Source organism: Lissotriton helveticus, chromosome 10 (assembly GCF_964261635.1).
Source record: "Lissotriton helveticus chromosome 10, aLisHel1.1, whole genome shotgun sequence".
Classification (NCBI taxonomy): domain Eukaryota; kingdom Metazoa; phylum Chordata; class Amphibia; order Caudata; family Salamandridae; genus Lissotriton; species Lissotriton helveticus.
Window position 1 is genome coordinate 135,275,111 of NC_136071.1, and position 13,783 is coordinate 135,288,893.

At 39.6% G+C, this 13,783-nt stretch overlaps 1 protein-coding gene across 2 annotated transcripts in view; it reads right to left on the reverse strand.

The window, feature by feature from the left end:
- PDPK1 (3-phosphoinositide dependent protein kinase 1) overlaps positions 1-13,783 on the reverse strand; it is a 257,044-nt gene that overhangs the window by 148,056 nt on the left and 95,205 nt on the right. For both annotated transcript variants that reach the window (XM_078664942.1, XM_078664943.1), the window contains exons 4-5: positions 10,670-10,807; positions 27-171 (exon numbers count right to left, since the gene is read on the reverse strand). In XM_078664942.1, the coding sequence (XP_078521068.1) occupies positions 27-171; positions 10,670-10,807 (283 nt within the window). The remainder of the gene's footprint in view (positions 1-26; positions 172-10,669; positions 10,808-13,783) is intronic.

Here is a 13,783-nt window from a genome sequence, read left to right on the forward strand (position 1 = left end):
ATGTGGATTCGGCTTCTAACAAGTACCTGTGAATAATGCCCTTTCCATGAAGGTATTCCAAAGCGCACACAATTTCAGCTGCATAAAACCGGGTACAGGTCTCATCAAATGACCCAATCTTCCGAATGTATTTCAACAGCTCACCATTTTTGGCATAACTAAGACCAAAATCTGAGAATGCAGTTAAGAGGTGCCATAACTAGCAATGTGCATAATTTCAGAAAAGCTAATGTTGAGCTGTGTGTGCATGAACATTAAAATATTCTCTTTTCTTCTATCTTAAGATACATCCATAACAACTACCTTCAAACAAATACATTTTTCTTAAAATAGCTTACATGTTCTATAATGGGTCATCCAAGTAAAATCTGTTTTTTAGATCATATTTAGTCTCAGACTTAGTTAAATCCAAAAAGCATGCAGTTCTTTGAAGAACAGTTTTACAAGGCTTTAAGGTATTAGTCACAAAATTATTTGCTTCTGCAGACATAATACATCCCTTAAACAGACTCAAATTTCACTTCACTGTAGTCTTGACAACTTGAACACAGGTTAATATTCTATCAGACTAGATGTGTTACTAAAAAATCCTTCATAAGTATAACAAATGAAATGACATCAACGGCAAGCGTCAGAAACAGAGATCACCACATTTAGGTTTCAGTAAAAGCCAGCATTCATGGTCATGTTGCTGTAAATTTAACTTAAGGTCAATTGTTTTAAAGCGATAACATTTGACATATCTGCCAAAATTATGTGTTTCAGTTCTGCTGGGTTCTTTGTAAACTACATATTAAAAATGGCACTGTAAATGTATTAGATGGTACACCACTACAGTGTCTAAGCAGGAGATTCATAGCTAGTACATGAAAAGCCTCGTTACAATTTCAACCCACAAATCGTTTACATCTTCTTCCCATAGCAGCTGCTTTTGATCATTATAGTTCTAATAAAGATCTAGAATGTACACATGGCTCACAGAATGTCCCTGCACTAAGAGATATGCTGCTGGAGAAGACAGCTTTAGAATCATTTACTTTCCCATGGAGAAGGCTGAACATGAAAATCGGTCTGATGTTTGCTGCTTACAAGAGTCTCAGGAAGCTATCCTTTTTTCATGTATGCGTTGCATATTTAAATTGTCCGGAGTCCTAACAGTAACTCATGTAGATGGTCTCTCTCTCTCTCCGCAAGGGAGCACAAATCTATTAATTTCAAACAGCTTCATGCACCTCTAAAAAATCTACTCGGGTACATTTAAATGGAAGATTAAAAACAACCTTTAAAGTCAACCAAAATGTCACTATTTTAAAACTAAGGCGGTATTCAGCGACAGAAAGGATGTGTATCTTGAAATTAACAGATTTGCAAAAGGGATGCTGGACCTAGTTTGCGATTTTTCTTATGTATTTTGAAACATTTTAAAAATAGATTATGTCATAAATAACTAAAAACCCATACTTCTCACATTACTTTAAACCTGCTGGTTTCACATCTGCATCAACATCTCAGTGCTCATTGTATTCAGCCTGCTTCATAAGAAAGCCTTTAAATTCAACTTGCCTATTCCAGCAAAATGGGGCGAGGAGGCCCTCGCTTTGTATTGAATACAGTATGTTAGCATTCTAGTTATTCATTTTGAGAACTTCGAGGTGAAGCTGCAATCCAGCACTTTGAAGGTAACAGAAAAACGGATTTACGTTTTGCTCAGCATGCCAGACGTTTTCCCCGACGAGAATGAAAATCAATGTTTTCTCTTATGGAACTCAACTTTACCACAGACTGCTCAGCTAGAGCATTCCATGGTCATTGAATCTGCACAAGTAGAATTTTTAATTCAAGTTGCAGCTCCATAAATTTTGTACTGCCAATGCCGCATAAATTCCTCATTCCACCGAACACAAATTTTCAGTACACAAGAAGAAAAAACAGTTTACACAAAAATGTTATGTCCTTAAAAGAGGACATGCACTAAACACCCTACAAGACCAAGCAACACAGTTGCTAAGTTCATGGCCAACTTGCAGGGGAGTGGGTTGTGATTATGATAAAAGATGGGACAACCCATCGGCCAATTTTTTTAACCCTTTAAGGCAAAGGGAGTAATATCCCACTTTTTTTTCCGAAGCGGGACCGCTTCTAGTACGCCATGAAGGTGGAGCTTTGAGACCTCACACTGACCTTTCAGTGGCTCCTGAAACTTGTGGAACCATCCCTGACATGTAAGACACTATATCAGCCCTTTTCCTAGCCCAAACAGTGACATTTTTCCTCTGTCCCCAAGATTTAGGATAGTGGCCATTTTGTTGCAGTTAGTTACACCAATTTCAGACAGGTTTAAATCAATACAATTTCAATCACAACTGTAAAACCTTGAATACTAGGTTTCCAGACCCAACTGGTGAGCCTTTGAGTCCAGCATGCATCACTGTGACAGTTTTTAGATAGAGGCCCTTGACATTTTGGTGCTCCCAAGGAATAAACTTATGGCCTTAGCCCAACTAGTACACTAAGAGTTCCCCATGTTGAACTGTGATGTTAAGATCAGTTTGGACCTTTACGTAGGCTTCCATTGTTGTCTGTCTCAAGCCCATTTAATTGAACACATCCAGTTGGACAGATTTTGTGAAATGCCCCTCCATACCTCAAAACAGGACTACCTTTGGCACAGGAATAACCCCCTTTCATTGTTTGGGTGGTTGGTTTTGGGACACTTTGCTAGTATTACAGGGTTATAAGTCTGCTAGACTCAAACCTGCTAAGTTCACCGACCTTGCATTTGTGACCACCATGAGCATGGGGCTATCAATGTACAAGCCAGCATGAAACACAGCAGGAGGTTTGCCTGGTACCTCTGCCCCACTAACTCACTGTAGTGATGCTACTGGACAAGGAAGACCAGTGCTCTGTTAGCCAGAAAAGCACTTCCTCTCAACAAGAAAGATTTCAGCTCAAACCTGAGAAGAACAGTTACTTTCCTTTGTTCCAACTGGAGTGACCTTATCCCGCTCATTCTGAAACTCAGATACTGACTATGCTCTTCCTTGATGGGAATGTGAAAATATGAATCTTGCTCACCGATTAAAGCGACCGGATGATCCCGCTGAATGGCACCCAGGATTTGAGCCTGCCACACCATGTGAAAGGTTTTCAGGAACAGTTGCTCTCAATTTCAAAATCAGCCTAACCCACCAGGTTGTCACAGGGACAATGTAGTAAAACAGAGTACCCGAGGTGTTCAGGAACCAACAATCTGGCACCTGTAAGATATTTTTTAATCTTTTGTAATATGCCAAGACAGATATTTTCACCTAGAGGTTGTTGAGAATTAATAAATACAAATTACATGTCCTTCTTTTATTGCCTCAAAACCAACCAATCCTTTGGTGGCCAAAGACTCTTCATGGTGAAAAGAAACAAGTCTTCTTTCTACTATAGTTGCATGTGCCGTAAGGGATGTAGAGATTGTCAGCCCCTTAATTGTTCCGCCTGACCTCTTAGTTGCCGTGGATTTCAATTGGATCGTAATCTACGTTTCTTGTAAGTAGAGAATTAGTTCTGTTTGCACACTATCGGTCTTTAAAAGCTTTAAAAGGTCCGGAGAGTGGACTTATGACCCCCCAGCTTTAAGAATTAGAGGAGATGGAACATTCAACTCTCTAGTTAACTTTTCTTTTACAATTCCATTTAATATCACAGGTAGGTGAAAAATACAAATTTCGCTGTCAAACGATAAATCCATTCCTTTGTCAAAAAAAGATATGCATAAAACAGCATGACTTCAGATCTAGAAATCTAGTCAGGAGCATAGGAGATTAATCTATCAAATAGTTGCAGGTCTTGTACTGTTTAAAGTAAGCCTGCCCATCTTTCCTTTTTAAAAACAAAAAGCTAGCAGCTGTGGGAAGAAGAAAATCCACACCTTTAAAAAGCACCCAAGCTCTGAAACTTTCACAAGGATACTTCTTTTGTATGAGGCATTTACTTCTGGAAAGGAGTTATATCATGACTGATATCAATTCTAATCTCGATTCTCCGTGGATTGTGCCTTTGTGTTGAGTCTAGAGAAACGCTGAGGAGCAGGTACTTTTTTTTTGCATAGGGCAGCTCACTGGGCAAGGACACACCCTATACGGCTGTTGAATTTGATAAAATATCTACTTATCCAAGGAACGAAATATTTCAGAAATCTACTTGTCTACTTGAGCTAGGAATGCGCAGGTTATACCAACAATTACTATACAGAACTCTGAACACACCAGACTTATTTTTACATCAAGCCTTTGAATATTAACAGGTTCCGTTTATGAATTGGCTCTATTTGGCAATCTTGGGCTCTGAACATGCCAGCACTTTTGCTATGCTTGAATTTTGATTACACACAAGTTCAGTATATATAATTGTTCTAATTGTAGCATTATTTTATTAATTACTTTCGTTTCAGAGGAAGAATCTTGTGACTTGCTCTGGCAAATGCATTTTTTAACATGATCCGGATTTCACAATAGTCTACTGTAAATCAACTAAGATTATATTTGAGCTCCAGTGCCTACACTGTCAACTAAGAACGAATGAGACCATTGGCAGTCTGACCTTCTGCACTTAACCACACTATGTAATCCTTGGGCAAACCATTACATTTCACTGTGCTTCAGTTCCATTTTTTAAAACAGTTTTGAGCACATTCCAAATATAATCATCTGGTTTACATTTCACAACTAGATAAACTCATCAAGATGTTGTAGAATCAAAAAGTAATGGTCCAGTTTCTCATAGAGATCTATGCATGTAAGTTTAGCTTACATGTGCATAAGTTGGCTTTGAACTCACACAAGCACTGTCTCCCATGGATATTTTCATAGAGGAAAAAAAAACACTTACACTGACTGGAAGTAAACAGCAAGTGATAATTCTAGGGCTTGAATGCCCTATAAGTTTGACACATACCAACTTACATGTTTAAAGGTATTCATTCCTACTCTGAAACAAAGTCAGAAATGTACTCCCAACAAGGGAAGGAGTTTAAATAAATAAATACATTTAAAAATAAAGAATGTTTCCGGCCAGGAGAGGATTACCCCTTCAATAAAAAGGCGGTAGTGTAGGAAAAGGAGTTTTCCCATGGGAGAAAATAAAATAAAAGTTATAAGAAGTGATCTCTTCTTGCTAGGTAGATTTTTTCATGACACATATACACTTCTATATTTGCAGGCATGAAAATGGAATTTACAAAGGTCTGCAAGGACAAGAAGTCTGGATTCCTGAAAGTCAAATCTGTCCCAATGCAAAGTCATAGAACTACTAAGCACTTTTGTGACTTGCTTCAAGTGTGAGGCCTCTGATTAGTTTTTTTATGTGTTACCTATAATGTTGCCCTAATGGTTTCACACGGATTCCAAGGTAACAGTTTTTTTTAAACAATGGGGTGAAAACACTTCTATTTAGAGTTGTTCTTTTAAATTGTTTAGTAGCATATCAAACTGTTTCCATTTGCCAATGTTCTTCTTTTTTCAAATTGCATCTATTTTTTGGGTAGAATTTGTTTTGAAAATAAACACCAATCTTGCTTTGATTCTTTAGGATGTTTATGTATATATTATGCAGATTTGTAAAGTGCACTATCACCCATGATGGTACCCTGACACTGAGCAGGTGTAAGACTAGCCAAACTTGGGACCTAGTGAAAGTACTCGAAAAGCCATATCTTCAGCTGAATTCAAGAAACGACCAGGAGGCTCTTATGTGTAGCTGCAGGTCGTTCCCCGCGTTTGGAGTGATGTAGAAGGCTCAACCACTTGATCTAGTTTTCTGCATGCGTGAGATGTGTGCAACTAGGAGTCTGGACGACCAGAGGTGTCTGGAAGGTTTGTGAAAGCAGATGCAATTATTGAGGTATGCCAGGCCAGAGTTATGTAGTGCCCTGAAAATGAGGGCGATAAAGGAGCATTTAGGCTAAATTACATGGAGCCACAAATTGTTACTTTTGGATACAGGTGTACATGTCTTTATACTTAAAGCTTACTCCATTTTCTAAGCACACTTGCCCTAATAGTAGAAGTCTTATGCTAAAGAAACATATTTACAATTTCGAAAACTGATGCTTATTTTGTCAGCAGGGAAGCCTCTTTCCCAAAGCCACCCTGTGGTACTGTAAATTGGCAGCCAAAAGGTTAAGCTGCTGGGGTCTACTTATACAGTGGATAAAAATATGAACACTTGTTGTCCTCCCAAACAATGTCGTGGGTGTCAGGAAATGGGAATTGCACATTGCTACCCTGGCTCTCTATTAGTCATTCTCCTCCTTTAAACTCAAGTTAGAGATGAAGTTGCACAGTGCCAGCACTGAGGAAAAGAGGGCCAATCAAGCCAGCCTTGAAAAAGATCTCCACTGGCTTCCATGTAAATGTTCGGTCTAAAACACTGTCCATTATGCAGATAAAGGCTCAGACAGCTCTCAGAAATTGTCATGTAGTTTTGGTTCTCCTTGGGTTATATGATTCATCAACATTCCTGTATGAGATTAAAGAGTGGTGGAAGGTCCTTGGAGGGGTGCAGGGGTTGAGAGTCTAAAATATCAGAAAAGCTGCTGTCCTCAAATTCAAATGGAAGCTTGTGACCTTCCATTCAGGAGACTATCAGACTTTCACATCGGACTGGATTCTTATTTTCATATTATCATAACATTTGATGTAAAGTTTTCCCCATGTTTTACCAGTCAAGCTTTGGCACCCTGAGAACACTCCGCAAAATCCTAGATGTTGTCCAGAGTGTGTCCAGAAGGATTGTGGTCCTATCCCTTGTTCTCTCTCAGTTGGACTACGAAAAATCCCTATAGATAGGCTTACAAAAGAAACTGGATACCTCTTTAGAATACTGCAATAAGAAAAGCCTCACGGTTAATCTAGAAAAGACCAAAATAATGGTATTTGGAAAAAGAAAAAATTCCGTCTTCTGGAGACTTGGGGATTTTAGAATTGGAATAGTAGATAGTAGATAAATATAAATATTTGGCCATGTGGTTTGATAGTAGATTAAATTGGAAAGAACACATACAGACCTTAAAAGCGAGGTCGCTTTCCACAGTTTAGGGCCTTAAACAATTTAAACAGAAGTATGGAGGTTCATCGCTGCGACCAATACTTTCAGCTTTTAATGCATCGGTCCAAACACAATTTTTATATGGCGGCGAGGTTTTATTCATGGGGGTAAATCAGATTGGCACCATCAATGTGTGAAGCAGCTTCTTGCCCTCCCATCATCAACTATGTTACAGGCTGTGCGATTAGAATGTCATCTCACAGCCTGGAACTATCGGGGAATGAAAGCGACATTTAATTTCTGGAAAAGATTGAATGGAGAAGGCCCCCCCAAAATAGCATATCTTTGTAAGAAAGAAATAGAGACAAGCGATCTTATTTGGGCAGTTCAAGCAAGGAATAAACTAGATAAATTATGTGTTAAACTTACTTTAGAGCAAGACCATTGGAAATCAGGGCAGCAGAACCATAAGCGGCAGTTACGGGCCATTATTAAGGCGAAGTCATGAGAAGAAGATTTATGTTATTTGATGAGCAAATCTTCGGCCCGGTTTTTGATAAATGGATGGGTTAATGATGACATTTTCCCCTATATAGAAGCTATGCCTAAACCAAAGCTCAGAAATACAATACTGAAATTTAGAGCCGGCCTGAACCCAACTAACATTAATGGGAAGATAAAATCACTTATGCCGAACGACCAAGGCCTGTGCTTTTGTGGCCTACGAGTAAAATGTAGTAGCGAACATATTTTGCTCGACTGTTCGTGTTTTTTAGAAGAACGGAAAAAAAATGTAAAACCTATTTTTATTGTATATTAAAGTTTTAGTAGAGATCAAGCACTTCGCTTATTGACAAATATGAGATTTTTAAATGTGGCATGTGCAATAGGAAGATTCTTAATTGCTATACAGGAGTCACTGAAGGAAATGGTAGAAGTTGAAATGCACATATGGTGAAAATTCAATCTTACCTATGATCTGGGGATTACGCAAGATTTTACAAATGTATAGCTAATGTATAAGCAATTCCTTGCGGCTTTGGGGAAGAGCTAAGAGATCTTATATGTGGGCCTTTTATTGTCTATTTTAGCAGGCTTTTACTGTGTAGTATATTGTTTCATGGTAAAACCTTTGTGATAAATCATGTTTTAATTGTTTGCAATGTGCTATTTTTTATGGTTAAATATGCCAAATAAAAATATTCAAATGGATGGATAGGCTCCCCCAAATATGTCATCAAAAAGCTCCAGATTGTCCAAATGAAGGCATCAAGGATCCTACACAAGGTCCCAAAATTTGCCTCTGCAAAAGAGGCCCTGGCATCTCTGCACTGGCTTCCCACGGAGGAAAGGACTCAATTCAAAACACTTTGAGAGGCACATAGAGGGCTTAACTCCACAGGTCCTCTATGATCAGAGCACTCATGACCAGCTAGGCACTAAGATCCTCTATAGGGCGACTCCTGAAGGTGCCTAGAATTCACAAGGGCAGTTGGGCTGGCAGTTCCTTTTCATATCTCATTTCCAAACTCTGAAACACTCTGCCCATATAATTAAGATGCCTACACATTGACTCGGCATAGCTCAACCCCTTCCACTTTCCAGCCCTTGTTTCGCAGCAATGCTGTGTCTCAGCCAGCGCTGGAAAGTCTACGGGTAGCCACACGCTTTCGAAATCTGCATAGCATACCTTAGCAAGTGGCCTATATAAAGCTGGGAACAAATCCTGAATAAAATAAATGAAATGCATGCTTTTGCTGTTGTCTAAATAAAGTACGATACACATTTTACAAATCAACAATATGTACAATAGTTATGTAACTGAATCAGTAAACAGCTCGTACCCAGTAAGAACCTTCATTCTGTTTAACCACCCCAGTTTCCCGTCCATGCTTAACTGCTCACCAATCTCAGGTTCTGAATACTGAGCAGGGACTGTACACTTAGCAGATTTGGAAGTGATGAAGAAAGGTTGGCAGGTAGGTGTCCCCCAGTATGAAGACTGATCATCACAATGTAACTTCTAACTTTGCTGCAAGTGAACATTTTGAGAATGTCATTCTAGCCAACCAAAGTATCAATCTTCAAGCAAGTAGCCAAAGAGTGTGTTGCCACCCATAAGACATCCTATATCTTTCATGATTGGGATATGGCACAGGGACCCTAATGATTCTGCCCTGGACACACTGATACATATGAAATTACCTCTAGGAAAGAAGTGGTATTAATTGCATTACAGCGTGCAATGCAAGACAATGTGATAATGAAGCATTCCCACCACATGTTGCAAACATGGAACACTTCTATACTCTACTGTTCTACTTCCAATGTTCGGTTCATGGAGAACTTCCTCATGTCCGGAGGAGCGTTCCTTTATTAAGAAGAAAACAGTATGTGGCAATACAGCTGCAAGAACCTTCACACAAAAGGAAGGATGTGGATACTTCAGTTTGTAGAGAAGATACCAAATTTTCCTCACAGGCCATAAGTTGAACTTCTGTGTAGCCCTTCTTATTCTAAAGATCACTAAACAAACTTAATTTATGAAGTTTCATACTGACAATAGATTTCGATTCCAATAAATCAACATCACTAACAAAAGCCAGATTTGTTACAGTATTTGTATAGGGCATGCACGCATTTTGAATAGAAGCTCATTGAGAGATGCAAAGACGGAGAAAGCTGATCCCGGGTAGATCATCAGCTTGATGGAGTGGGTGGTTTTATGGCCTAAGGTGGACTTTGTGGATACAATGTCTGGATCACATTTACCCTCAAATACTCGAGATAACTCTCCCGCAACAGTACCAAACCGGATACAAAATATGGCCATGGTCCTACAAATGTAGCCACATTTCTTCACTTTGGCTAACGAACCACCTTCCTGGTTTTGCAATATTCTCCAGTTGCTCTAAAAGATCTGCTAAGGGAAACTGACTACAGCAATGGTTAGGACACTTAAAAATTTGTAATGTGATTTATAGCAGACGCCTATGCCCCCAAAAACAACAATTCAGGCAGATTGCAATAAGCTCAAAAAGAGGCTTTCTGTCCATGGCCATCTCATTGGCTGTGTCCGGGACTGAATTGTGGGCCAGTGGGCCATGTATTTTGAAACATGATTGAGCAGTAAGACACTTGCAGAGGGCGCCTCCTCATTATACTCACTTGTCTTACATGTAGATTTGCCAACAGAACCACAAACTTCAAAACATAAGGAAAACCCAAGTATAAATGGGAAGCCCTCATGCATTGAGCACACTTTAACCCTCATTGAGCACACAAACCATCATTGAGCACACCTCAAAAATACAGTGCCAAGCAAAGCAAGGCTGCAAAAGACCTATAGCTCATAACTGACCAACAACCACTCGTTACAGGTGATGATCACTAGTCAGTGAGCCTTAGCTCCTTCCCCCAAGTAATTACACTTCTCAATATTCTCACATACAACTAACCTCCTCTAATGTTGAAATTACTAAGCTTTATGTGCACACATAAAGGGGGACTTTATAACTCCTCCACATTTTCACTCGGAAATGTAGATTTTTTTTTATTAAAACATGTAAACATTTAATCTTTACAGAACAGATCATTTGTGCATGCTTAAAACTATTACAATAAAGGATACATAGCTTTTCATCATCTTGAAACGTGAAGTAGAGTTTTACAAAGAATGGATGATCTAGCCGTGACATTACATCTCTTTCTCTTGTGACATATGGTACCTTGTTCTCCTTTATGATATGGCGCTTCTCTAAAATCTTAACTGGAAAGAAAGAAAGAGGAATAATATTTACTGTAATGAGGTGTACAATTAAAGAAAATGGTCCGTTTGTTATTTAACATTAAATGGTCATTTTGGATGAATTAACCCCTTCGCTGCTTCTGTCGCCCAATGGCCTTCGCGAGCACTACCTCCGTAGTGCTGCGCACGTCCGTTGGCCGACGTGGCCCCGTCCACTCAATGGAACGCCCGGCACAGCGGCGGAATATCCGCCGCCGTTAAGGCGTTAATCACATTTCTAATTTGTTTATGCAGACGTCTCATTATATGCTTCTGTGTATATCTTTAACCACTTCCTACATTTTAATAAGTAATGCTGTATCTTTCACACCTTGGGGGGGCTCTTAATTTGCCTAACTGTATGATAATCCTTTCCACATCCACATCTTTCCTGCCTGCATCCTTCCCTCTACCTTTCCCCATTAGGCTTGACCAGATCAGCATTCTTTTTGAATAATACATGTAGAGTTGTAAAATGCATACTGTTTGAGCCTGAAGAGTTTTTAGCAAGTTATTGGAGAGTTCTGGCACAGTCATAAACCAAGTTAAACACAGTTTAATTTACACCCTGCCTTAGCAGTTGTTGCAGGTGAAGACCTTTTATTTTTGAACCCCTTCCATGCTCATGACGAGCTCAGCTCGTCATGCAGTACAGTGCTCCTGTGCTCATGACGAGCCGACTAGTAAACAGCCTTTCCATATGTACAAAGGCTGCTTGTGAATCGCAAAAGGTGATTTCTACCCAGTAGAAATAGCATTTTGCGATACCCAAATAGGAAATCGATAATGGGAATTTCCTAAGCACATATACACAAAGCATTTCCTAAATGCTAAATGGGCATTTAGGAAATGCAATTACCATCGACTCCAAGTCGATGGTAATCATGTGAATTTTTTTTAAAAAGCACTGCAAAATGCTTTTAAAAAATGCTATAAAGGGCACACATGCCCCCAGGGCATGTGTGCACTTAGCCTGTGCACCACTTTTTGAGGGGTGCATCAAGGGGGGAGCCTTAGGCCGATAGTCACCCTTGTGTTAGCATTTCCTAATTTGCGATTTCCTATTCGGAAATTACAAATTAGGAAATGCAAAACCATGTACATTCCATTTTACATTTTCTAAATAGCGATTTCTTAGGATTCGCTATTTAGGAAATGCAAAAATGGAATTTCCTACATCTGGCCCTTAAAATGCAGTATGTACATTAAATATAATGTACATTTTTATGCATTTGTATTGCAAGGGAGTGTCAATGCACTTTACAAGGAATAAGTTGTAAGACTGTGAATCCAAACAAAACCTTTAACAAGGAATTCACATAACCAGGAGAAGGGAAGGATTAGTTACTTACCTGTAATCCTAGTTCTCTTCCAGGGGTATCCTCATCAAAGTCATAAGCATTAGAATATTCCCGCCCATGTGCGGGACCCCGGAAACACTATATTATATGTGCCCCACATATATATACTCATATATATATATATATATATATAAATACATATATATATAACATGCAATAGCAGCCAATAAAAACAGAGCTGAAATATGCTGTGTAGAATTTCCACCATACATGTAATAATAATAAGCATTAGAAACATGAGAAACAACAAAAAAGTTTGTTTAGAAATTGTTTTAATGCTCAGAAAGCAGTAGAAATTCTTATAACTCACTGGAAGCATAGAAAGCTCCCAGGCTGCATTGCAAACACACAGTCTAAAAAGACTGAAAAGCTAACCTGTAGCTGCATAGCAATAAACTGACACCGTGCCTTTAAGGCACTCATGACCCCCAGTATCCCATCATGCCTAAGGGGTGACAGTTCGGTCAGTTGTTCTTTCCGGCTCCTTCAGAGAAGGAGCCTGGTTACACAGCTCCACTAATTTTCCTGTTTTTCGACTCTTCACTTTTGACAATGTTTTGTTCTTACTCGACATTTAACATCTAGTCAAGTAAGATACTGTCTTTTTCAGTCATTTTGGTGAGTATTTTCTCCTGAAAATGCCTTCACTCTTTGACAAATGCCCTTCTTGTGGCAACAAGAAGGCCAAGTCAGACAACCACAACGTCTGTATCCTGTGTCTGCCTGAGGAACATGATCCAGACACCTGTCCTCATTGTGAACACCTGTCAGGAAGAACTTTAAAAGACAGGGAGAGGATTCGCATTTATGGCCTAGCTCATAAGGCACTCATGACCCCCAGTATCCCATCATGCCTCAGGGGTGACAGTTAGGTCAGTTGTTCTTTTCGGAGACTGAAAATAAACCCAATAACAAATAGGTTAACCATATCTCCTTATTAAAGAATGTCCTTTGCCCGGGGAGGCGGGAGGGTTGCTTATGACTTTGATGAGGATACCCCTGGAAGAGAACTAGGATTACAGGTAAGTAACTAATCCTTCTCTTCCAGGGGATCCTCATCAATAGTCATAAGCATTAGAATAGAATAGCGAGCCTCACCTCATCTCCCTGCGGGCAAAGGAGTAACAATACAGTAATAAACCATATTAAGCCTAGTAAACACTAAGCTCGTATAGGCCGTAGGCTACCCAAATAGATTCCTCAAAGAGGCTTGTCCTACTTGAGTATCGGCCCTGGAATCAGACTTGAGACAGTAATGTCTCGTAAAGGTATGAACTGATTTCCAAGTCGCAGCCTTGCATATCTCCGACATTGGAATGTCGTGCAAGAAGGCTACTGTAGCGGCCTTCCCTCTAGTGGAATGCGCTTTTGGTGACTGCAACAAAGGCTTGCCTGCAAGCTGATAAGCCAATTTAATGCAAGAGACAATCCATCTCGCGATGGACCTCTTTGCCGCTGGAAAACCTGTTCGCATTGAACCATAGTTCACAAACAGTTGATCCGTTTTCCTAATCCCTTTGGTCATTTCCAAATAGAACTTGAGCACTCTTTTAAGATCTAAGGAGTGAAGCGACCGCTCAGCTGGGGTCGTAGGATT